At 42.8% G+C, this 26,828-nt stretch overlaps 1 protein-coding gene across 2 annotated transcripts in view; it reads right to left on the bottom strand.

Moving 5' to 3' along the window:
- RBPMS (RNA binding protein, mRNA processing factor) overlaps window positions 1–12,351 on the bottom strand; it is a 262,358-nt gene extending 250,007 nt beyond the window's left edge. Inside the window, exon 1 of one of the 2 annotated variants that reach the window (XM_077476125.1) lies at window positions 11,974–12,351. In XM_077476125.1, the coding sequence (XP_077332251.1) occupies window positions 11,974–12,036 (63 nt within the window). In that variant the 5' untranslated portion in view covers window positions 12,037–12,351. The remainder of the gene's footprint in view (window positions 1–11,973) is intronic. The other variant, XM_077476124.1, reaches the window with a different exon arrangement.
- Window positions 12,352–26,828: the final 14,477 nt, after the last annotated feature.

Here is a 26,828-nt window from a genome sequence, read left to right on the forward strand (position 1 = left end):
AAAAATAGTTTATCACATTTCCATAAGTAAGCCTACTTGCAAAATGTAAACATTGGGACACCAGATCATGTAAGAGCACCTCTAAAGAAAAAGAATTGTACAAACACGCATGTTTTTATTCTAAACCAGTTTGAGTATATGTTATCTGAATATTTAATTGTCATCAAACATTTATTATAACATGATTTGTATTACTAGAGAAAAAGCTGCCGCCTGCTTGACTTTAGTAGGTACTGTAGGGGCCCAAATTTATGGGCAGCCAAGGTTATCTGAAGCTTGAATACACGTGGGACTAGAGTGGCTTTATATGTCATATAAAGACAATGCAAGGTTCATCACCTCTAGAAAAAAATTAAATGAGCCCCAAATCACAGTTGCTATTAGTACTAACCAGTTGAGTTCAACCTTTCATATAATGGTAAAATTAAACCAGATTATATAAAACGCTACCTACTAAACCCACCTGCTTGATTTTATGGTCAAAAATCTAGGGTTTCTGGGCCCTAATACACTGGAAGTTTGTCTGCTGTGATTACTTGATGCCCACAATGTATTGCCTGGTACTCTTTTTCACCAGGAAGATTATTCTTCTGCATTGGAAAGAACCTTCCTCTTCCTCCAAGATACTCATCAATTACTATCTTCCTAAACTTAAATTTATATACAGGAGAGCTTGTCTTAAAAAATGTACCAAATTCTGGCAATTACCCAGTGTAAAAATCCTCAAATACCTCAAATCGTAGCTCCTGTCTCACCAGGAGTTGGCACCTGTTCACCATAAATGCTGGTCTATTAATTGAGCTATCTTATAAAATGTGTATATTTCTTTTAGCTTGGCACAGAGTTTTTGTATTCTACTCTGCTCCTTAGTATAGTAGTGTATAATTTTTGCATTGTCCTTTCTTGCCTCTTGTCAGATATATGCGACTTGTTTTAACGTATGATGCATCACTTTGTTGTATATTAATCACTTGCTTACTGGGCACTTAAACCCCTCTCTTGGCCAGACCAATTTTCAGCTTTCAGCGCTGATGCACTTTGAATGAAAATTGCACGGTCATGCTAAACTGTACCCAAATTCAATTTTTATCATTTTTTCCCCACAAATAGAGCTTTCTTTTGGTGGTATGTGATCACCTCTGTGGGTTTTATTTTTTGTTAAAAAAATGTAAAAGTCTGCATTTTTAAAACATATTTTCTTATAAAATTTTAAAACAGGTAATTTTCCTCCTTCATTGATGTACGCTGATGAGGCAGCACTGATGGGAACCGATAGGTGGCAGTGATGGGCGCAGATGGGTGACAGTGATGGGCACTGATGGGTGGCAATAATGGGCACTGATCGATTACACTGATAGGCAGCACTGCTAGGTGGTACTGATTGGCACCACTTCTGGGCTTTGATAGGTGGCACTTGTGGGCATTGATAGGTGGCACTCATGGGCACTGGCTGGTGTCAATGGCAGGTGGCACGGGCAGGGGGTAGTGGTGGGCAGAGATGAGGCATAACTGCCTCTTCCTCTTTGGGCCCCATGTCCCTTTCAGATAAGCCGGTGATTGGCTTTTTTTTTCTCTTCCCGCTGTCAGCGCGGGGAGAAAAAAAAAAATTACCGAGCTTTTGTTTACATCATGTGATCAACTGTCATTGGCTGACAACTAATCACATGGTAAGGGGCCGGGACTGGCCCTTTACTCGAAATGGTGATCACCCGAGTCTCAGTGACTCAGTGATCACAGCATGCTCCGTACATGCCCTGCAGAGCGCGCACAGGGAGCATGCACAGAGGAGGCCGTCATATGACGGCCTCCCGGAAATTCAAGTCTGCGCTGTGGCCTTCATTCGGCTACAGCGCAGACGTCAACTGGTTAAGAAAGTATTGGTCTGATACCATCAACATTGTGAATCTTAAACTGATCAATTACAGAATTACGTTTCTATATATTGTATACCAGTGGCAGACAACCTACTTGGCATAGGTGGTCTGTACACAATATTGAACGCAATGCTAGAGAAAGCTATTAGAAACTGCAGACATGCAACGTGAGATGGTCAAAGACCACAGGACATGTTGCGAGAGATGGTCAGAGTTGTTGGAGTCTGGGAACATACTTCAGGAGACACAATACATAAGACTTCTAAAGTTCACTGCTATTATAACCTTTACAAAGCCAGGCTTCAAGTTCTGTACAATAAGTGCCTCAGTTTGGTCTCTGGGGTCGTGAATATTCTTATTCAATGGATAACTCTATTTATAAGAAATGGGTTAGTTCACAAATAATTTATTTACTAGGAATAACTTTTTAATACTTGGTGCCATTAACCAGCCACTACAACTCTGACTGGAAATACAATCCCACAAAGTAATGTTTGGCAAGACAGCAATGGATTTACACCTTTCTTCAGAGCCAAAAAGTAAAAGCGTATATGTACTAGGGTGACTCAGTAGAAACATGACAAACTGGCCCAAGAAAGTGAAACAAAAGTGAAAAAAAAAAAAATAACCAAACTGGCATATCAGTTATTTCCCCCTTTTAGGATACATCATTCCCTTGTGATGAACTGCCATGATGACATAATGGGGCTCATATATCAAACATGTGTTTGTAACTAATGTTTTATACGATTGTCTCATGTCTATGAAAATGTCTTACCCTCCATTCAGAAAGTCATATCCTGTAACTGGAAACACTCCTTATTTAGAAAGACCTTACAAGTACTAGTAATAACAGTTATTCCTGTTATACATGTTTCATCACTGTTAGCGAGAATGGCAGTTTTGTTTAACTAGGGTCTACAAAAAGAAAAGATGATGTCCAAATTGTAGAAACTAACAACAACCAATGCAGTTTTTGCTTTTATAAACCTTTAAAGAACAATGGCTGCCTTTGTAGATAGCCAGATTCCATAAAACTAGAGAGTTCGTTATCGTGAGAGCAACCCTATGTGGGTTTAACACTGCCTTATCTTAAGCAGGCCTCGGATCGAGACTGCGACCTGTTTGCTTAAATCCAAGGTCTGTATTACTCTTTGTGAGGACAGTAAGGTTGAAGTAGGATGTAGGAGTAAAGGTACCTTTAGTCTACATTCACACCTGAGCACTTTGTAGCTCAAAGCTTCAGAAGTCTCCAAAATTCCATGTGATTTAATGGTGGCTGTTCACATATGAGTGATCAGATGCCTTCAGCTTGACACATGATGCTCTAAAAGCTAAATGAGCCACTTTTGATGCAGATTTTTAATTTTTTTTGTCTTCAAAGGCTTCAATTGAAATGCTCAAATTGGATGTATGAATGTTTTTTCTGGCTTTTTGAGACGGTAAAAACTGGTCTCCTCCCTCTAGTGCTTTCCATTGGCTAAAACAAAGATGCCTAAAACTTGAATACACATGTGAAACACTTGTAATATGCTTCTAAATGCCTGTACAGACACAAAAAAACTACAAATGCTCAAATAAAAAATAAAAAAACGGAAAATTGCTCTGCTGAGATGTGAATGCAACCGTAAAGACCAACTTCAGACAACTTTTGTCAGGCTCTTATTTGAGATTGAGATCTTTGAGATTTCCGTATCACTCTGAGCCCATTCACACCAGTGCACTGCAGTAATGCATGCTGCACTGTACGCTAATCTGCTTTATGCGCATTGGTGTGATGTAGTGGCATTCATTCTGAATGGCCCCCTTATCCACCTTCCCCGTGCACCTTTTGGTCTTCTGCATTGCTGCCCTAAGTCAATGTGCATTGGTGTACACTGCAGCAGACCAGGCTGGTGTGAATGGGCCTTTCCTGTCAAAAAAAAGTATTTTATTTCCAATAAAATAGGGGAATGGTTTGATCCTTTGTGTAAGTGTTATCACTGTCTGTATCTTCCTGCCCCTGTAACAACAGTTCCCCTCATTTCTTGTCTTGTTGTCTTATGCCACATACACATGACCGTTTTTTCCGTCAGAATAAACTCTGAGGGTCTTTCTGAGGAAGTTCCGCTGAAACGGAGTTGCCTACACATGATCACACCAAAGTCCGTTAGTTTAGAACGCGATGACGCATGACGTGACTAGAGAAAGGAAGTTCAATAGTCAGTCGCCAATAGCTGCCCTTGCTTCATTTTTCGGTCCATTGAAATAGCATAAAGACGAACGGTTTTCCCGACAGGAATTGATTCCGTCGGAAAGATTTAAAACATGTTCTATTTCTAAGTCCGTCAGAATTTTTGAAAAAAAAAAAAGTCAAATGAAGCCCACACACGATCGGAAAATATCCGATGAAATGATTCCATCTGACCTTTTCTGCTGGAAAGTCCGGTTGTGTGTACGTGGAGTTAGGGAAAGGAAGTTAGGTGAAATCACCCCACCAGGTCATAGACAGCACTAAGAACTATTTATTCCGCTCAAGCCTATTTAAAATAAAAAAAAAACATGTTTGGATTTGTAGGCTATACAATTATTATATATAAAAAAATACTTAAAAAAAAAATAAAAATAAGGCAGCACAATTACTGGATATATGATATGATATGATAATGCTGTAACCCACATCAACAGTGCGAGACCTGCTCTTGGCTCAGTTTGAAAAGATCTAAAACTAGTTAAAACATGATAGTATCATTTATATTTATGACTCTTCCCCCTTACTATTGTGAAAAATGTTTTATTTTTCCTTGGACAACATATTATCTAGCCTAGAAGAACGTAGGCTTAAACCAGTAATCTTTCTTTTTGGGAAATTTCCTATTATTTGTCAGAGGTAACTGCAGTTAATACCCTCTATGCGATTAAGTAAACTAGATTATCTGAAAGAAGAAGCCTTTACTGGCTTCATGTAGTCATGTAGTTATTGTAATTGTGCAGTCACTAGCACTCTATGGAATTTTTGTAAAGTGTATGTAAACCAAAAAAAATCATTATTTCAGTATGTTTGGCATCAAATCACTGTATAATTTTTCTTAAGCAAACCATTTTTGGTAATTCCAGTTCTGCAAAGTTTCTTACCCACAGATCCTGCCAGTACCAGCTCCCTATTGCAGGCTAATGCTAAGTTGCTGTCTTGCAGGTAAAATCAGCATTGCCAGCCTGTTATGTTCATTTCTGGGATGCCTATCAGGCTTGCAGAGGGCCTATGCAAACCCGATAGAGAGCACCAACAGCCAACTAAAGGGGCAATCATGGCACACGGACAATGCTGCCAATAAAAACACTTCCTGTTGCAAGCTGATAACACTTGACAGACAACAATTGCAATTGCAAGGCAGCAACTAATTTTGCATCTTTAGTTGGCCATTGGGCTACCTGTAGGCTCCCACAGAGCTGATAGGTAGCCTAAGACTCACTCATAAATGAGGCTACAACTATTAAACCCTTTACCTGCAGAGGCAGTGGCCAGGGATGTACACATGCCATGGCCATGACGCTTTGCTTAGCAGCCATGGAAAATATTAAACCCCCCCAATGCTTTCAGAAGGCACTACCACCCACAAATCTCAACACATTCAAGTGAAAACATGCTAGCGTGGGGTCCAACTGAACTGAAATGCATGTAGAGACCCTAACGGTTCCTATATCACACGGAGACCAACAATCACATGTATATGGGTGTCCAAACATGGGTCTGGATGGTTTTGAGAGAACTAATAGAACTATTGGACAGCTTATAAATCTGGCTGTTGAGCTCACTGATAAGCTGATGTCCTCTGCCCTCTGCTATATACTCACCCCTTATCCATTTAAATTATTTTGTAAGATTGGTAAAACTGACCTGGGCAGGTTTAATCTAGCCATACATGTATAGATTCAGCCTACCTGCCGAACAAAGGTAACCCAATAGACACCATCAGGCATGCTAAACCACATGGATAGAGGAATCTCCTTTGCCAGCTATTGTATTCTGACAGCTGGCATTCATGGCTGAAAACCCTAACTGTGGCTGCATCTGGTAAGTAACTGTTCAGCCGAAATTTTCTATCTGACTCTTTTGATTTTTCCATGGAATTTTGTCAAGTGGTGCTAACAGGGCCACCCACAGCTTGAATTTTTGTGAATTTGCCATGGGTCAGCCACTCTTCCAGCCGTGTATGACATACAGGCTTAAGTTTCCATATAAAAACATGTTCAGCATTGTTCTATGAGGACAGGTACTAGAAATATAAATTACTATCAAATACTTGCATATGAAATTATCTTCTGCAGTACAGACTCTGGTGACACCATGAAAAAAAATTGTCATTATGGAAAATAGCTGATAGTTCCACACATCTACAAATCTACATATGTTTTATAGACTTGGACGACCAGAAATATTGTGTGACCTACCCACATTACCACAGTGTAACTTAGAGTCACAGTCTGAATACCATCCCACCGTGTGAAACCTGACATGGCTTCATCCTCCACCTAGTGTACCAATGTATCTGCAGCTTCAATCCACAGCTGGCCAGTTAATGTGGAAATTACAATTATTTGGAAATGTAAAACCCGTTGCCCCTTGTTCTTTGATGGCAGTAAATAGATGTGAAGCAGGCAATTTCCCAGCCTCATTATCTGACATATATGATATGACAAAATAAAAGGTGACATCGTGGCTGATATCTGTTTTTCTTCACCAGAGAAATGGATGTCCTGCTTTCCCAAGAATGTATGAGGCAATAACTCTGTCTGTATGTGGAAACTCAAGCTGTACAGAAATGGAACCCAGTCATTTCTCAGCCTTAAACAAAGGTCATTTTTTTTTCCTCCAAGCTACATATGATATGTTTCCGATGTGGATTAATTATTGCCTTAGATCGAAAACATGCAAAACTCAAGTAATTGGGGCTCTGCAATCCATTGGAAGGACACTGCAGTGTCTGTGGATTCTGGCGGGAGCAGCTGATTATAAATGCATGAAACATTTCCGTAATTTAACTGTTCACTGCTCCATTTACATATATAGTCAACATTTCAGCTGAGGGCATGCATCAGCCAAATAAAATAAAAAAGGAAACTATATACCGTGCTAAAGAAAAAGTTACGCAATTGTAAAAAAATGAATATGGCAGGACTCCAAGGAAGGATTGTATCTGACTGGAAACAACCTCAAAGATATGAGATTCGAACGCATAGAAAAACATAACCACATGTAAATCAGATATACATATATAAGTGTATATAATAGATACACCATTGGTGTTAATTTGTGAAAAGAGCGGTGATGGTTAACTTAGCAATGTCATGGTTAGTAAATAAGGTGAAGCTGTGTTCACCTTAAATCTGAACTCCAGGTATGGTGTTTTTTGCATAGTTATATTCATGCAGCTTGGACCAATGTAAGTTTACATATGCCATACCTGTGGAACTGCTGTGGAAGCGAAGAATCACAGTAAGGCTATATTCACATTGGCGATTTAGACCAGGGTGAATTGTAGTGGCATGATCTTCTGATTCCTGCTGTGGGCTGTGAGCAGCTAGGTGTGACCACTGGCCCTGTTTACGATAATGGCAGGTCACCAATGGCCGCAGTTTTCCGCAGCTGTCTCCACAGACAATGATTATCTGCGGTGATTGCTGCTGGACACACAAAGTGCGTCCAGCAGCAATCACCACAGGTAATCGCCGGCTGTGCAGAGAGCAGTGAATAGCTGAGAAATCCAGTGACCTGTCATTATAGTGAACGCCTTGTATTTTTTTCATTGAGTACAAGGTATTCCCTAAATGGACAAGATGGACAGGGGGGGCGCTGATGTCACAACCTTGCATTCATTCTATGGATGGTGCCTGTGCCAGGACAGGACCCAGAAGACTGTGGTGATTACTGTAGTAGAAGTGACTACTACAGTGATTCACCGCTCCACAGTGGTTCCTCAGGTATGAAATATGTATATTCCAAACTTGACCGATGTAACTATGTAATAAAAACCACATCTGGAGTTCATATTTAAAAATTCATTGTTGTGTAAAGTAAATAAAAACATTAAAAAAAAACTGTCTTCACTGTTAAAAAAAGATAAAACAAAATGATCTTTTCTAGCACTTGATGGGACAATTGGCATGAACCTTGATTTTATACTAAGCTCAGTGAACAGACTCTACACAGGCCCCTTTCACCCGAGTATTCCAGTCAGATCTGCCTGTTAATTTTTCAGGTAGAAGCTCAATGTCAGTCTATGAGTAGGCAGATGTAAACTAAATTGTGTCCAATTGCATCCATATACAGCTGATTAAAGATGGTAAAGGCTTGCATCCCTCTTGATATGTTTGAGCCTAAATGTGATGAATTAGAGGTAAAAGAATGTAAATGGAGGCATGTCTGTTTACATCCACCTACCTATAGACCTAACATGGGTCTGGTAAGCTCTGCTTTTAGGCTGGAGGAAAACCTGAACAGACATGGATGTCACAAAAGGTGACATTTGTTCTGCTCTGCTCTGATTCAGCGGGGGTTCTATTTATGTAGCCCATGTGACGGGAGCCCAGTGTATGGTAAATATAAGGGTTAAGCTGGCCATAGAAGTGTCAAAATATGGCCAGTCCCCATTTAACTGGCTGAATTTCACTCCATCTATGGCTGTTCCCGAAAGACAGAAGTCAATCTTATGATTGACTTCTCTCAGATTGGACTGTTGGTAAATTTTTGTTCGATCACCCTGACAGCTAGGTCAGACGATGAAGAACAGGTCCATGCTAAAACCAGGTGTATCTGACCACCAGGTTGCTGAAGTGCTAGAAATGCATAATTATGACCCTATGCAGCAGGTACTAGCGTTGTACTACCTTTTGGTCATCTGTCAAGCACCAGCAGCCTTTTAGACACCAGCACTGCAGTATCTCATGGTGAAGTGGTGAGCACCAGAAGGGCAGTACAAGCTGGTGAGGTGGCTAGCGCTAGCAGTGTAATGCAACTGCAGCCACCAAGAATTTGGGTACAGGCCCGTGGAGCCTATAGTGGCCTTCCAGAGGTGCTTGCAAACCCTAATTAGATGCTCGCAGACTCAGCAGCACCCGTTATGCCCCCAGCTGCAGCGCTGATCAGTGTATTCTCGGAGTGTATGAGTCCCGACTGTCACAATACAACAGCTCATCGACAAGAATTCCTCCATCCACCTCAGTTGTGGGGATAGGGGGAATCTGTTGTATTTTTTATTTCGTTTATGATCTGTCCGCTGGCAGATCAAAAAAATAAGATAAATTTATGGTCAGCTTTATCAACGAATCTGGGTATGTAGCTATTGATGCCTTGAGAAAGGTGGGCCTGTATTCCACTAAATTGGCAATGTACATTAAAATACTCCTGAAAAGTCCTGAGTGCCACGTGATTTAAATGGAAGCACTTTGCGCAGTTACTGGATACCAGTACGGATCTCGCTGCAGTACAACCCTTCAACTCATTTAATGCATAACATTTTAAAATGAAAAAAGGAATTTACTATAATAATACTAAAGACTAAGGGCCGGTTCACACAGCGAGGCGCGGCGAGGCGTCTCCGACTTGCCTCGCCGCGACCTGCGGGGACCTCAGCGGCGACTTGCAGAGGACTTCTGTATAGAAGTCAATGCAAGTCGCCCCCGAAGTCGCCCAGAAGTAGTACAGGAACCTTTTTTCTGAGTCGGAGCGACTCGAGTCGCTCCTCTCAGAACGGTTCCATTGTACAGAACGGGGGCGACTTGCGGGAGCGAGGCGAGGCGAGCCGTGTCGCCTCGCATCGCCTCGCTGTGTGAACCGGCCCTTATTGGCTCATGCTTCAGTTCGTTTTTACAAATTAACGTTTTTACAAATGAAAAAACAATAAAAGGCTATTGGAATTTTCTAAACACCGAGTCCCTTAGGAAACTGTGCATTTTGTAAATGATTGCACCTCAAGCACCTGGGGGAAGGATTTACAAAGGGCAATACACATTTTTTTTTGTGTGTGTAAATATGGGTGCATGTTCTGTACACCAAATCAACAATACCATTATGCAAGTTCTATGTGTTTTTGCTCCAGCTGTGTCAATTTCACTGTGAAAGTGCTATGCCACAGTATCTATTACTATCCAAAAGTGTGCCAACACAATAATCAAGCAGTTGTAACAATGTTCTAAGTTAAAAATTGTTCTAAAATGTACACCATTATTACAGTGGTGAGTAGTAGCAGTGAGGAGGGAGGGATAGTAAGGTGCAGCACTGCAGGAGGGAGAGGAGAGGTGGATATGTATGGAGGTGGGGGGACAGCGGGCACAGCACACCAACAACAAATTCATGAACTATTATTATGCCCTATGAGATCCTGAAATGATGCTTTTCAAAAATAATATATTCTATGACTTTTATTTATTTGACACATACAATGCTAAATATGTTTGCATATAAACTACCTGCCTGGAGTTTGCATGTTCTCCTTGTGCCTGCTTGGGATTCCTCTGGTTCCCTCCCACACTCCAAAGACACACTGGTACATTAATTGTCTCCTGTCTACATTGGCCCTAGTATGTGTATGTATGGGGCTAGGTTTACACTTATGCGATGCGGGAAACGCAGCGAATTCTGTGTGTTTCCAGCGTCACATTGCAATCGCACGGCATCCATGTGATCTGCGACGGTGTCAATATTATCGCAACGGCACCCCAAAACAGATCACAAAACGCAGTGCGATTGCCAGAATCGCCCATGTAATGCAATTCAGGTGCGGGGGGGGGGGGGGGGAAGTGTCCTGTACCATTTTGGTGCGAATGCGATGTGATTTCAGCCATACAAACTGCACCGCATAGACATCGCATGTGATGTGCGCAGGAATGCGGTGCGAATCACATGCGATGTTTGCAATTGCACCAGTGTGAACCTAGCCTAAATGTTAGGGACCTTGGATTGTGAGCTCCTTGACAGCAGGGACTGATGTGAATGTACGATATATGTGTGCAAAGCGCAGCATAAATTGACGGTGCTATATAAATACCTACAATAAATAAATATAGAAATTGGAGCATTTTTCTCTACGTGCCAATCTTTGTTAATCACCCAATGGGAATGTAGCACAAATAAATGAAGTACACAGTAAACTAAAGCAACCAATCAGAGCCTAGTATTCTGTGGATCAGAGCAGACAAGCCAATGAAATGTTAGCAATGGTGAATGCAAACCTTTGCACTGTGTGAGATATAGTGGCATAATACGATGTGACAATAAGCTCCTAGGAGCAAGGACCTCCTAACCCTCTAGTGTCGTTGCTGTATTGTCTCTATATTGTAAAGTGCTGTGCAAATTCTTGGCACTGTATGAATCCCGTATAACAATAATATTAATAGTAATAATAATAATAATAATGCCAGCGCTTATATGGCAAAGTGTGCAAAATGAAGTAGCTAACAGAAACAGGCTATAGCCTATGGTTGCGATTTTATATATGATCGCGTTGTCACTGAATTTACTATCCGGGAAAAAATATAATCAGAAGATCGAAAAGATGATCAACAACACTATTAAGCAAGTGCCAAGTGTTCTTTCCCATTGTTCGATGTGCCATACACTTAACAATCATATCAATCGATTTCCTGTCTGGAACGATCATAATAATTTCAATGAAGTGGATCTGTTTTGCTGAAAATCGATCAGTGGAGCTGATTTACTAAAACTGGAGATTGCAAAATCTGGTGAAGCTCTGCATGGTAGCCAATCAGCTTCTAACGTCAGCTTGTTAATTTAAGCGTTGACAAAACAAAAAAAAAACCTGAAAGCTGATTGGTTTCTACGCAGAGCTGCACCAGATTTTGCACTCTCCAGTTTTAGTAACTCAGCCCCAATGACAGAGTATGCGTCTTTTAAATAATTCAAAGATGTAGATCTTTCAGATCGTTACATGTATGGCCACCCTAAGGAAGGCTCACTTCTCACCAGTTGCTATTGGTTGTAGCATGTTTCATATCGCTGTCGCTCTTTACACTGCAACAGTGCATTGTAAACTTCAGTATAAGTCCTACAGGAAAGAATAGTCATGTTTAGAAGATTGCCATGGTGGTAAAGGACACCTACCTCCTCCTCTGGAAGGCTGATGTCATCAGGACAGCTCTCTTTGTCAGCTAGGTTGCTGTTCATTGTGACCTCCTGAGTGACTGCGTGCTGCCTGCACTGATGAGTCTGCCCAGCACACAACTGGCAGCTATGGAGTGAAAAGTTACAAGTCAGTAAAATGCTAGGAAATAAAGTATCTCCTTGAGATCCAATGGGAAGAATAGTCAGCTTATCCTGGTAGAGTGATGCAGTGCTGCAGATGGTCTGTGATAGAGATAAGGAGGAAAAAGCATGAGAGAGCAGGGGAAGGGAGGGAAGGGGAAATGTTCTTGACTGTTGGTGATTAGGGTTAGATCCAGCCTCGGCTTTCTCTCTGGAGGGAGGGACTCAAGTCAACTTCACAGCTAGCAACTAACTCCCAGTTTTCTGGCTGGGAGGGACGGCTTATAGAAGACATGGAAGGAGGGGGGAGTAAAAAAAAAAAATCAGTATCACTTCCAATTACTTAGTTACAAAAAAAAAAAAGAAAGAGAGTTTAAAAGCCTCTAAAAAAAATGATGTTTTCCAGAAAGGGTCAGGAGGTGAAATGCAGTGAGATAGAACAAAGTTATGGAGCGAGGAGAAGATAAGACCAGTTTACAAGCTGCATGGAGACAGACGTCCATAATACATTGGCCGGTAACCATCAGCATTTCTAGATTATTATTTTTTTACGGACAGTACTCAATTTTTTCTGTCACAATTGCACTAATACGGCTACAATCGCATCAAGTAGTTTTTTTTTTTTTAAATCTACATTTAGGACGCAAGAGCAAGCATAGGTATACTTAAGCCTCATGCACACGAGACGCAGTTAAACGCGCGTTCAGATGCAGTTGGACAGTTTTTTCAACTGCACCTGAACTCATTCAATGTTATCCTATGTGTCCATGCACACAGTCTCGTTTTTTTCCGTTTATATGCAGTTGCGTTTAATCTCGTTTTTCCAGAAGCAAAAAAATGCGTTCAGAAACAAAAATTTCTGCGTTTCAGACGCAAAACGCGGCAAAACGCGGCAAAACGCGGTAAAACGCGGCAAAACGCCGCTACCGCGTTTAGCCGCGTTTGCGTTTATATGCGTTTTTAAAGGTGACCTTTTTTTTTACATTAAAAATCTCAAAAATGATTGCAAATGATGAAAAACCATTAGAAAAATATTTTAAACAATTGCAATTGCAAGTGGACAATCCACAACTTGTGGCAAGTGACGTGGCAAGTGGCAAGTGATGTGGCAAGTGGACAATCCACAACTTGTGGCAAGTGACATGGCAGGTGGCAAGTGATGTGGCAAGTGGACAATCCACAACTTGTGGCAAGTGACGTGGCAGGTGAAGTGGCAAGTGACGTGGAAAGTGGACAATAGACAACTTGTGGCAGGTGACGTGGCAAGTGACCTGGCAGGTGACGCGGCAAGTGACTTGGCAGGTGACGTGGCAAGTGGAAAATCAACAACTTGTGGCAGGTGACTGGCATGTGACGTGGCAAGTGGACAATAGACAACTTGTGGCAGGTGACGTGGCAAGTGACCTGGCAGGTGACGCGGCAAGTGACTTGGCAGGTGACGTGGCAAGTGGAAAATCAACAACTTGTGGCAGGTGACTGGCATGTGACGTGGCAAGTGGACAATCCATAACTTGTGGCAGGTGACATGGCAAGTGACGTGGCAAGTGGACAATCCACTTGTGGCAGGGGACGTGGCAAGTGACGTGGCAAGTGGACAATCCACTTGTGGAAGGTGATGTGGCAAGTGACGTGGCGAGTGGACAATCCACAACTTGTGTCAGGTGACGTGGCAAGTGGACAATCCACAACTTGTGGCAGGTGATGGGGCAAGTGATGTGGCAAGTGGACAATCCACTTGTGGCAGGGGATGTGGCAAGTGACGTGGCGAGTGGACAATCCACAACTTGTGTCAGGTGACGTGGCAAGTGGACAATCCACAACTTGTGGCAGGTGATGTGGCAAGTGATGTGGGAAGTGGACAATCCACTTGTGGCAGGTGACGTGGCAGGGGACGTGGCAAGGGACGTGGCAAGGGACGTGGCAAGTGGACAATCCACAACTTGTGGCAGGTGATGTGGCTGGTGACGTGGCAAGTGGACAATCCACATCTTGTGGCAGGTGACGTAGCAGGTGACGTGGAAAGTGGTGTGGCAAGTGGACAATCCACAACTTGTGGCAGGTGATGTGGCTGGTGACGTGGTAAGTGGACAATCCACAACTTGTGGCAGATGGCATGGCAGGTGACGTGGAAAGTGGACAATCCACATCTTGTGGCAAGTGACGTGGCAGGTGATGTGGCAAGTGACGTGGCAAGTGGACAATCCACAACTTGTGGCAGGTGATGTGGCAAGTGATGTGGCAGGTGATGTGACAAGTGGACAATCCACATCTTGTGGCAAGTGACGTGGCAGCTGACGTGGCAAGTGACGTGGCAGGTGACGTGGCAAGTGACATGGCAAGTGGACAATCCACATCTCGTGGCAAGTGACGTGGCAAGTGACGTGGCAGCTGACGTGGCAAGTGGACAATCCAAAACTTGTGGCAGGTGACGTGGCAAGTGACGTGGCAGGTGACGTGGCAAGTGATGTGGCAAGTGGACAATCCACAGCTTGTGGCAAGTGACGTGGCAAGTGGACAATCCACAACTTGTGGCAGGTGACGTGGCAGGTGACGTGGCAAGTGAACAATCCACAACTTGTGGCAGGTGACGTGGCAAGTGACGTGGCAGGTGATGTGGCAAGTGACGCGGCAAGTAGACAATCCACAACTTGTGGCAGGTGATGTGGCTGGTGACGTGGCAAGTGGACAATCCACAGCTTGTGGCAGGTGGCATTGCAGATGACGTGGAAAGTGGACAATCCACATCTCGTGGCAAGTGACGTGGCAGGTGATGTGGCAAGTGACGTGGCAAGTGGACAATCCACAATTTGTGGCAGGTGATGTGGCAAGTGGACAATCCCCAACTTGTGGCAAGTGACGTGGCAAGTGGACAATCCACAACTTGTGGCAGGTGCCGTGGCAAGTGACACGGCAAATGCAAGTGTACAACTGCTCTCTATGCTGCTGCTGCTCACTCTGATCAAAATAGCAGAAATAGTTAAAAAAAATGCTTTGAGAGCTTGCGGAGGGTCTACATGATGTTATCTTTATAAACGCGTCTAAACGCAAACGCGTCTAAACGCGTCTAAACGCGTCTAAACGCGACATGCAAACGCGGCAAAACGCGCGTTTCTAAACGCGCGTTTCAGCTTTTTTTTAACAGAGGTTTCATCTGCGTCTCGTGTGCATGAGGCCTAAGAGATCTCTCCAGTGCAGCTGGAGATACAAAGTGCTGTTAGTCAGAGGCAATCTTAAAGAGGAAGTAAACCTTGATGAGTTTACTTCCTCTTTCATTCCCTGCAAAGGTAAAGCATAATGGACTACTATGCATCACATAGTAGTCCATTATGTGTCACTTACCTGACACAGGAGCCAGCAAAGTCACCGCTGTCCCCTGTAGTCCGGCGCATCCATCTTCTCGGTGGGTCTTGCAGCTCCGCCGCTGTCATTTGGAGAAGCCGCGATGACGTCACTCCAGCGCATGCGCACGGGAGCCGACACGCGCAGCATCTTTGTCGTTGACAATGCCGCGCTCAGAGCGCCTGCGCGCCGCTGTCTACGGCGCATGCGCCGTAGACAGCGGTGCCTGTCTTCGGGCAAATATCTCCTAAACTGTATAGGTTTAGGAGATATTTCTTGGACCTACAGGTAAACCTTAATCTAGGCTTACCTGTAGGTCAAAGTGTGTTGTAAGGGTTTACAACCACTTTAAAGAGAAGCTCTGGGCTCCCCCCCCCCCCCCCCCAATAAAAAAAAATGTAAAAGTCAGCAGCTACAAATACTGTTTTTTTTTAAATGTAAGGACACTTACCTGGCCAGGGATCCAGCAATGTCCTCACCTGAACCGATTCTTCTAGTACGGGAAACAGGCTTCACAGCCTGTTTCATACTGCGCATGTGCGAGATTAGAGTTGCCACCTTAAACCCGAACACATATTGATTACACAGGTTCTGTGGCTGATTAAGGTGGTAATTAAATCTTTGACGCTGTTTCCGGGAATACTGACGTCAGTTCCGGTCGTTTGGAACGCACGCTACCAATGACAGTTTCATACGATCTGTTCCATGCTCAATGCTTGTGATAATCCCTCTTTTTGTAAGTACCCATCTTTTAAATCTGCATTTAGGACGCAAGAGCGAGCGTAGGGATACTTAGAGATCTCTCGGGTGCAGCTGGAGATACAGGTGAGGTAAGTACCCATCTTTTGTTTAAATAAATACATTTTTGATGGTACTTCACTATTAGTTCAATTTTTTACGTCTGGGTATATGTCTATCTGGCTCAAACGCTTCGTTGAGGAACCCTGGATCTGCTGACCTGGCTTTCCACACACCATCCTAAAGACATCCATACCAAGCCTAAACTGACCCACCAGACTGAAAAGCTGGGGGTCACGTGGATCTGGTGAGTGGGGACACATAAAGTGGTGTTATGCACCTGAAGTTTTTCAAGCATCTTTCTTTTGTTCACTTTGGATTGGAGCACCTTGAGTTACTTGTTTTGGACTTTGTGTTGGTTTATCATATATTTTTTCACTTTTATTTTGTATGTTTGCGAGCGCTGTATTTTTATGTTTTATGGTTTCCAAATGATTAGCACTTTGTGTATAGCAGCTGCAACTTTTTCACTTTACTGATTTAACCTTTTTCTCACACCATCAGCTTGAGTTTGTATATTTAGTATATATATTTTTCACTTGGTGCCTTATCTGCACTAAATTTGTCTCAGAACTTGTGTAATGCTTATGTGTTCGGGTTTAAAGATATGAGGTGGCAACGCTACGCGAGCTGCTCTGTGCCTTTCGAATGATCCTGTCTTCTGGGACCTGTGATGTGTCCCAGAAGACTGCAGGGGAAGGAGGGGGGGGGGGGGTGAACATCCAGCTCAGATCGGCATGGCTGTCGGGTACCCATGTGATGTACTATGCTTGTTATCCAAGGCAACATTATTCAAGAGTCATCCAACCCTTTTCTTCGTTTTCTCTTCACGTTCCATGTGAGAAAGCTAATCAATATATTACTCTGATGGAAATACTTGTCTGTGGCTCTTTATGCAATGCATAATTTGTGATACAAAAAACATAGTCTCTCTTCCAGCGCTAATAGGTCTTCCAAGGTGTGGAGTAACAGATGTCAGATAAAATGGTGGTGTGAAAGATATAGCTCTGAGGAAGGGGGTGCGGCCCCAAAACGCGTTAACTGTGCCCGCGTTCTGTGACCCGTGTTCTGTGCATGTCCATGCACTGTTTTTATGGCCTTTTGTCAGTTGCATTTCGTTGGTATCCACGTTTATATAAAACATTTTTATTATTAAATTATATTTAGTAATGCACTAGGTGTCAAGAAGGACGTCCTGGTGATCCGGTGGTATGTGGAAGACCTGTCCGCAGAATCCCTATCCAAAGAGCTAACCAACGCACACGGGCGTTGAACGGGCAGACGTGCGTGCACTATAGTGTGAACGTGCAGACACGGGTGTGTGATAGCGTGCGTGGCCGTGTGTGGTGGCGCGCAGCCACCCGACTACCCTTCTGCCTCTTCCTTTGGATTGATCGCTGCCCGCCTGTTGCCGACCCAGCCTGTACCTCGACTACCCTCCTGCTTTTGTTTGGTACCTGCTTGCCCACTAGTGTTGACCCAGTCTGTCTGACTCTGCCTGTGTTCCTGCCTGACCTCAGAGCACCTTCCTGCAGCCTGCCGATCCAGCACTCCTGCTGTACTACAGGACACCTCCTCGCTGTCAGCTGTTTCAGAGTTCCTGCCAAGCTCACGCACCTCCGTACCGCCGCTGCTCCAGGGCACCTCTTCGCAGCCTGCAGATCCTGTGCTCCTGCTGTGCTACAGAACTCCTCCCAGTTGTCTGCGGTGTTGCAGTCACCAGTTCCAGCTTGCTGTTCCTGTCTGCCTTTCTTCGGCTACTCCATAGGTCCGCACTAGCCCCACACCTGCCATCCATCAGGCACTTGTGCCCCTCTGAACTCTTGAGTCCCTGTCTCCACTACCAGGGGTTCTCGAGCCAGAGGCTTACGAGAGGCCGCTACCTGCATTCTGGGCTCCAACACCAGGCACGTGACACTAGGGGTGCGCTTCTTCCATTTCTGTTTTTCTTGTAATGCATAATTTGTGTATTACCTGTCTGGACATCTTATTTGTATCCTTCTTCTTTGACCATTTATAGAATGTTCGCAGACCTCAATTTCTTTGTATTGTGCATATGTCTTTAACTTTAAATAAACATATTTAAATAAATAAAAAAATAAAAAACAGATACCCCCGCTCCCCCAAAAAAGTGACATGTGGCCGTGGAGGGTGGAGTTCCACTTTAACCATCATACACACAATGAGAATATCGGACAGCTGATTGTCCTTTTTTTTTTTTTTTTTTTTTGCATGCTAGTCCAAAATATCGAAAATTTAAGGTTACCAAACTTACAAAAAATCTTCTATGACAGAATACAACTTCGGAAGTGATGTCATGTGTTGTATTGTATTGTAATGTATCCTTTAGTTTCCGAGCATGTGTGGTCTTGTTCTTCCAATCTTTTTTGGATGAAAACTGTACAGATTAAACGAAGATTGCACGATCTGGTATCTTACGTGAAAAAAATGTCCTGTTTGTTCGTTCGGATGGTCGATCGTGATCTGCCATCGAAAGCTGTGTACTAATGATCAGATTATTGTATGATCACCTCGAAAGTGATATTTTTCGTACGATTTTCTAATCGTGAGCACTAGGCCTTAGGCTGCATTCACACCTGAGTGCTTCCTAAACGGAAGATGATTTGCCATGCATTTCGGAAAAACACTGCAATCGGGGGGGTGCGCTCGTGGTGCCATTAATTGTTAATGGCAATCCAAGCACAGGTATCAGACGCATGTTTTGCAGCACGTTTGTCGCACAATAAACAGGCAGGCGCTCCATGACCTAAAACGTTCTGGAGATACTTTGGGGAGTTTGTTGCGCAAAACACACAAAATGTGTGTTTTGCTGTGCGTTTCGGAAACACGCTGCAATCGGTGGTCGCTCTTGCTGTGTCATTAATTGTTAATGGCACTCCAAGCACAGGTAGGAGATACACACTTTGCCGCATGTCATGCAACAAAACACCAGACGCTCTATCACCAGACGAGACCAAAAAAATTCTGGAGATGCTTTGGGGTGTTTGTTGTGCAAAACACACACTCTGCAGTGTAGGTGAGCATCATGGGAAATGTAGTTCCAAAACATCTGGGGTGCCAAAGTTCGCCACCACTGCCTTAGGTGTATTACAGCTGAAACCACACTTTAATATGTTGGCAGATTACCAGTCATTAGAACTGGTGGCTGCATTAGTTTTCTTTTGTTTGGATTTTTCCCTCTGTTTTCACCTGGTTATCTGGCCAGTAACACACTTCCTGTATTTGTGAGATGAATGAGCACAGGGGGCACAAGACAGCAGCATTGTCAGTTTGGCAGAGGAATTTTAGAAGTACTAGCAGGTTTAAATACACAAACACATTAAACCCAAACTCCAGCTCACACTTTATAATCAGTTACAGGAAACAGTTTTTTTCTATTTGGGTAAAGATTTTGCTTGAATAAATTAAAGGTGATAATTTTAATCACTGTCAGTGTTAAAGCGGAGGTTCACCCATCCCTGCAAAAATGAAAAGCCAGCAGCTACACACATTGCAGCTGCTGACTTTTAATAATCGGACACTTACCTGTCCTGGAGTCCAGCGATGTCGGCATCACAGCCAATGTTTCCATCAGCTGGCGGGTGCTGCCGCCGCCATTGCGAGTCAGGGAACCTGGTAATCTTACCCATACGGCTTTGCGCTGGGAACCCTACTGCACATGCGTTCCGTTCCTCTCTCCTACTGATCCGGCGCAGAGCAAGGAAGAGGCTGGTGTAATTCGTTGCGGCAAGATCTCCCAGAAGTGGGAACAGGATTCCGCTCCTCCCCCCTCCAAAAAGGTGCCAAATGTGACACCAGAAGGGGGGGGGGGGGGGGACACATGAGCGGAAGTTCCACTTTTGAGTAAAACTCCACTTTAAGTGGTTTGTCTCATTCATGTAAACTGATAAATTCTACTGGAGAGCTTGAAAAATAAAAGCCATGTTAGCTGTTTCACCTATTGAAAATAGAAGAAAGAAAGCCAAAAAAGGGAAACAAACGCAGTCAGCACATCTAAGCCCTTGTACACATGGTCCGACATTCCGACAACCAAATCCATCAGATTTTGTCCGAAACTGGTGTTGCATACACACAAAGTTGACAAAGTTGTCGGAAAATCCGATCGTTCAGAACGTGATGGCGTTATTTCGTTACGACGGGACTACGTTTAGGCTAATAGCCAATAGCTTTGGTCTAGGAATTTGATCTGAGCATGCGTGGCACTTTGTCCGATCTAAATTCTCTATAAACGATAGGACAAAGTCCGATCGGAGCATGTTGTTGGAAAATTTTATAGCCCAGCTCTAAAACTTTGTCAGTCGGATATTCTGACGGAAACAGTCCGATGGAGCCCACACACAGTCGGATTATCCGACAACACGGTCCGTCCAGACATTTTCCGTCAGAATGTCCGACCGTGTGTACAAAGGCTAAGAATTGGTAAGCTGTAATATAATAAATGTTTGCTTATTTGTTTAATATAGCTTTAAATGCACCACATATGTTACAATCTGACTGTACAATTTCTGTTAGATCTACCAACAAATATGTAATGTAAGGGCCTGCCTGATACAAATTGGTTGGATAGTTTATGTAGGTCCTCCTATTACATAGTTTTGGTAGACCTAAAGTCGACTGTACAAAGATTGTACAGTCAGATTGTAATGTGTATGATGACCCTTACACAACATGAGCTACATACCTTGCAAAACCATTGCCTTGGATGGAAAAACATTTCAATATTGATTAAGACAAGGGAGTACAGAAAATGCAGTTCGGAATAGGATGCAATCAAGTAGTAGGCGTTTTCCAGAATCACGTAATCATGTAAAAAAAAATGCTGTATTTTAATAGAAGAAAAATACTTACCAGCTCAAGAATCTAGGGATGTCTTCACCTGGGCCAGTTCTTCGCCAGTCTTCAGGTCCCAGGTTGCTGCTGACTGTATGAAGGCTCCTGCTCCCTCCTCCTCCTAGGCTACCAATAGGATTGGCTGTCCTTTCAGGCCAATCGGGTGACAGGTCTCAAGACCTGCTTCCTGATTGGCCAGGAGGAGGATCAGTGTGGCAATAGCAAATATTAATTCGCTATTGTCACACAACTGGGTGGGCTCAGAGCTCAGTGCTTTTTTTTTTGTGGTATTTGTTCACCACTGGGTTTTTTTTAATTATATAAATGAAAAATGACCGAAAATTTGGAATAAAATAAAAACAATATTTTTTACTTTCTGCTATAAAACATAGCCAATTAAAAAAAAAAAAGTCTTCACATCTTTGGCCAAAGTGTATTTTGCTACAAGTCTTTGTATATCGATTGGTTTGTGTGAAAGTTTGTGTGAAAGTCTGGCGTGGTGCTTCTGCTCTAAATATTCACAGCAGAAGCCTATCTGCAGGTGCGGGGCACTCGATGTCCTCCGGCACCCGCCAATCCTCGGTAAAGAACAAAGAACAGTGATCTATGAAAATAAGGCAGATCACTGTTCTGACGGGGGGGGGGGGGAGGAGATAGATTCTGTGTTCATGCAAAGCAGGGGCTAGAATCCATTCCCTCCCCTAGTAAAAACAGCACACAGTATACACAAAAACACTGGCTAGGCACACATTTAACCCTTTGATTGCCCTAGATGTTTAACCCCTTCCCAGCCACTGTCATTAGTACAGTGCATATTTTTAGCACTGATCACTGTATTAGTGTCACTGGTTTACAAAAAGTGCCAAAAGTGTCAGTTAGTGTCCTTTCGTCCACTGCAATATCGCAACCCTGCTGTAAGTTGATGGTCACTGCCATTACTAGTAAAATAAATAAATAAAAATTTCTGTATATATACCATAGTTCGTAGATGCTATAACGTTCGCATAAACCAATCAATATACTCTGTTTTTTTTTTTTACCAAAATCATGCAGCAGAATACATATTGGTCTAAATGTATGAAGACATTTTTTTTTTTTATTGGATATGTTTTATAGCAAAAAGTAAAAAAATATATATATTTTTAAAAATTGTCAGTTTTTTTTGTTTATAGTGCAAAAAATAAAAATAGCAGGGGAACAAATACCACCAAAAGAAAGCTCTATTTGTGGGGAAAAATTACATTACGTACAACCGTGCAATTGTTAATTAAAGTAACGCAGTGCTATATCGCAAAAAGTGGTTTGGTCATGAAAGGTGTAATGCTCCATACACACGCGATCCGATTATCAGACAAACGATCGTCCGTTTTGTTTTTTTTGCATGCTAATCTCACGTCAAATATGATGAGTTTACTAAAGTCACAAAAATTCTCGTACGACAGAATAAAAATTTGGAAGTGATGTCATGTGTTGTAATGCATTTGTATTGCATTTTCGAACGACAGCTGTACTGATTAAATGAAAATCATACGATCTGGCATCGTAAGAAAAAAATTTCCATGCATGTCCGTTAGAATAACATTGGATGAACTGTCCTGATTGGCTCTCGAAAGCTCTGTACTAACGATCCGATTATCGTACAATCGATTTGAATGCATCATTTTTCGTACGATTTTTGGATTGTGTGTACAGGGCTTTAATCTTCTAGAGGTCAAGTAGTTATATGAAGTCTAAAGCCTCGAACACACGCCTAGATTTTCAGATGACCGAACCTCAGTTTTTTGTGGCATGTTGAAAGTGAAGAGGTTACTCACAATACGAAAACATTCGTACTACAGAATACAACGTCAGAAGTGATGTAATTTGTTGAATAGTTTTGTATGTATTCTTTTGTTTCTAAGCATGCCTAGTCTTGCTCTTATGTTTTTTTTCATATGAAAACCGTACTAATGAAATGAAAATCAGACATTGAGTTCACATCCGACAAAAATTTTATAGTCTGCACATCCAGCTTTTGTCTGACAAAAAAGTGAAATTAGCTGTTGAAAGCAATGTACGAATGATCCAAAAATCGTCAGACAGCTCGTCATACAAATTTTTCCCTCCAATTTTCGTATCATGTATACGGGCCTTAAAGTCAAATTTAGAAAGAATTTTCTATTGAAAATCAGAAATTTTGTGCGTTTTGTGATCCGATGATGCTACCATTGATTTCGAAATTTGGCCAACCAAGCCTTCACTTTCACCTCATGTGGCTCCAGCAATGAATTTTCGTGGCTGGAAATCTTCTTTTCTTTCTGGGAATTTTCTTTCCTTGCACTAATGCGCATTTCTCCTACGATTCTCCCATCATTGATTAGAAAATCATTTGTTTTTTCACAAAATTTCCAACATGATCAATTACTCAAATTCGAAAATATGCAATCACGGTCACGGAGCTCCTGGCAGACACATGCGTGTGCTGCCGCGGGTGCGCGCACCCGCATGCTGCCTCTTAAGGGGCAACATACAGGTAGGTTAATCTGCCTGTACGTGCCCTTCTGCCGCAGTATATCTGTGTGAGGCGGTCGGAAAGCGGTTAAAAAAATTATAAAAAATGATGAAATGAACAACAAAAAACTACTGACACACTGCTCTACCTGACACTGCCCACTACCCCCACCGCCAATCGTTGTGAAAAACAAAAAATAAACTAAAAATTATAAAAATGAATAACAAAACTAAAGAACTACTGACACCGTCCACTGCCCTACTGACACCGTCCACTGTCCTACTGACACTGTTCCTGCTGAAAAAAATCCCTGCTCCTCACATGCACATTATACCCACCTACATACACTCCGCACTCCTCTCCTGCACATATTACCCACCACCATACAGTCCGCACTGTACATTCCCTATTTAACATTACTACATTCCGCCCTAGACTCTATAAAACCACACCCTATTTAAGCCACGCTCACTATGTATCACGGTTTATGCCACGCCCACCTCCCTGAAATGAGTTTTTGCAGTTTGGGATGTCTGGATTTTACATTGTGGTCACTTTCTGTCTGTGCAATGACTGAATGACTAAGCAGTCCAGTTATCCAGGAGGCTATGCCTTGCCTTGCATCAATCTTCCTTCACTTCCTGTTTGGTCCTAAGAATGAGACGTGAAAGGTATCAGCAGTCAAAGCTTTTTCCATTAGTAGGGAGGAGAAATGTTTAAAGGTCTCATAAGTTACAAGCCCTGTGTGTGTCACTGTTGGAGAAATTCCACCTCTTCTGTGATCACTAGACAGGAAGTGATTTAAGATCTTTCCAATAGGGTCACAGGCTGAAATAATCCAACTGAGAAAAGTTCTAAGCTATCCCTGCTCTATTTAAAATAAAAAAAAAAAAAAAATTTGGCTAAAGTATAGGCTACTATAGCCTACTACAAAGCTTCAACAATCCTTTACTTTTTGCATCAGGGTCCCTATCAGATTCCCCTTTACATCAGATTTCCCCTTACACCAGAGTCCCCCTTATGCCAGGGTCCCTAATAGAATTCCCCCTTACATCAGTGTCCCCATTAGAGTCCCCCTTACCTTAAAGTCTCTCCTTACATCAGGATTCTCCTTAGATTATCTTTTACATCAGGATTACTATCAAACTCACCTGTACTCCAGAGTCCCCATTACAACAGAGTCCTCTTTACATCACAATCCCCATCAGAGTTGCCCTTACATCATGTACCCCCCTATATCAGGCTCAATAGAACCCCCTTACGTCAGTGTCACCAACAGAGTCCCCCTTTTCCCCCTTAGATTACCTTTTACATTAGGATTATTATCAGACTCCCCTTTACAACAGAGTCCTCCTTACATCTGAATCCCTATCAGAGTCCCCCTCCACCTTATGTCAAGGTCCTCAATAGAGTACCCTTTTTTGCTCAGGGTCCCCATTGAAGCCTCCTTTACATCAGGGTCCCCATAAGAATCTGCCCCCCTACATCATGTTCCCCTCCCAACAGAGTCCCCCATCTGACTTCCCCTTTAGGCTCCATTCACACGTATGCATTTTGTAAATAGAAAATTGTGTGCTTTGCGCGCTTTACAAAACAGCACTAAAAATGCATGATTGCACTGCCATTTATTGTTAAATTGTTACTAAACCCACAACAATAAAATCAGTCAGTATAAGCAGTGAAGCATGCTTGTTATACTTACTGTGTAACCTAAGGGGGTTATTATTATTATTATTATTATACAGGATTTATATAGCACCAACAGTTTACACAGCTCTTTACAATATAAAAGGAGACAATACAGTTACAATACAATAAAATACAAGAGGATTAAGAGGGCCCTGCTCAGAAGAGCTTACAATCTAATAGGATTGGGCAGGTGGTACAAAAGGTTGTAAATGTGGGGAATGAGCTGATGACAGTGTTGGAGATTAGTTGGAGACATGGTAGGCTTCCCTGAAGAGATGAGTTTTCAGGGATCGCCTGAAGGTAGCAAGAGTAGGGGATAGCCGGACCAGTGGAGGTAGTGAGTTCCAGAGGATGGGAGAGGCTCTGGAGAAATCCTGGAGATGAGCATGGGAGGAGGAGACGAGAGAGCATGAGAGTAGGAGGTCTGGAGAAGAGCAGAGGGGACGATTTGGGTGATATTTGGAGATAAGATTGGTGATGTAGCTCGGGACAGAGTTGTGAATGGCTTTGTATGTTGTGGTTAGTATTTTGAATTTAATTCGCTGGGTGATTGCGAGCCATTGTAGGGATTGCCAGTGTAGGGATTGGAGGAGAGGTTTTGCAGACACTGAGAGGTTGGTAAGGTGTAAAAGTCTGGCAGCAGCATTCATAATAGACTGAAGAGGCCTATGGAGAGGCAGGCCAATGAGAAGGGAGTTGCAATAGTCAAGGTGAAAGATAACTAGGGAGTGAATGAGGAGCTTGGTGGTTTCATTTGTTAAAAAGGGGCGAATTTTAGAGATGTTACGGAGGCGAATATAACAAACTTTTGACAATGATTGGATTTGGGGCTGAAATGACAATCCTCAGCATTGTGTCAAAAGGCTGTTTGATCTTAAAGAGGAAGTAAACCCTGATGAGTTTACTTCCTCTTTCATTCCCTGCAAAGGCAAAGCATAATGGACTACTATGCATCGTTGTTGTTGACGATGCCGCGCTCAGTGCGCCTGCGTGCCGCTGTGCCTGTCTTTCGGCAAATATCTCCTAAACCGTGTAGGTTTAGGAGATATTTCCTGGACCTACAGGTAAGCCTTAATCTATGCTTACCTGTAGGTCAGAGTGTGTTGTAAGGGTTTACAACCACTTTAATGTCTCTGATGCTCCTCTTGTTCCACTATCCCCAATCCATTACCTGATAGTACAGAGCCCTTGGAGCCACTGTGCGCACGCTCAGTTGGGTGTATATTTCAAGAGAGTCTTTTTTTTTTCTTGGGATAGTGCATGTGATCAGCACAGGGCCAATCAGCACTGTCCAGACACAAGGTCAGGGGTCCTGCAGCCTCATAGGACAGTCAGAGTAGAAAACTCCTCCTACAAGCTTTAACCAGACACTACTAGAAGTCACAAGACTGCTATATACTGCTGATGAGAAAAGATATTTAGCAGTTTATATTTACTAAAATAATTGTATTTCCATGTTCTGTGTACAGTGGGAGACCAAATAGATGAAGGATGAACAAACTCTGGACAGCCGCACTCCTGATCAGATGAAAAGTAAAAAAAATGC

Source organism: Lithobates pipiens, unplaced genomic scaffold, assembly GCF_037356315.1.
Source record: "Lithobates pipiens isolate NorthernLeopardFrog02 unplaced genomic scaffold, aLitPip1_a1.2 Scaffold_13, whole genome shotgun sequence".
Classification (NCBI taxonomy): Eukaryota; Metazoa; Chordata; class Amphibia; order Anura; family Ranidae; genus Lithobates; species Lithobates pipiens.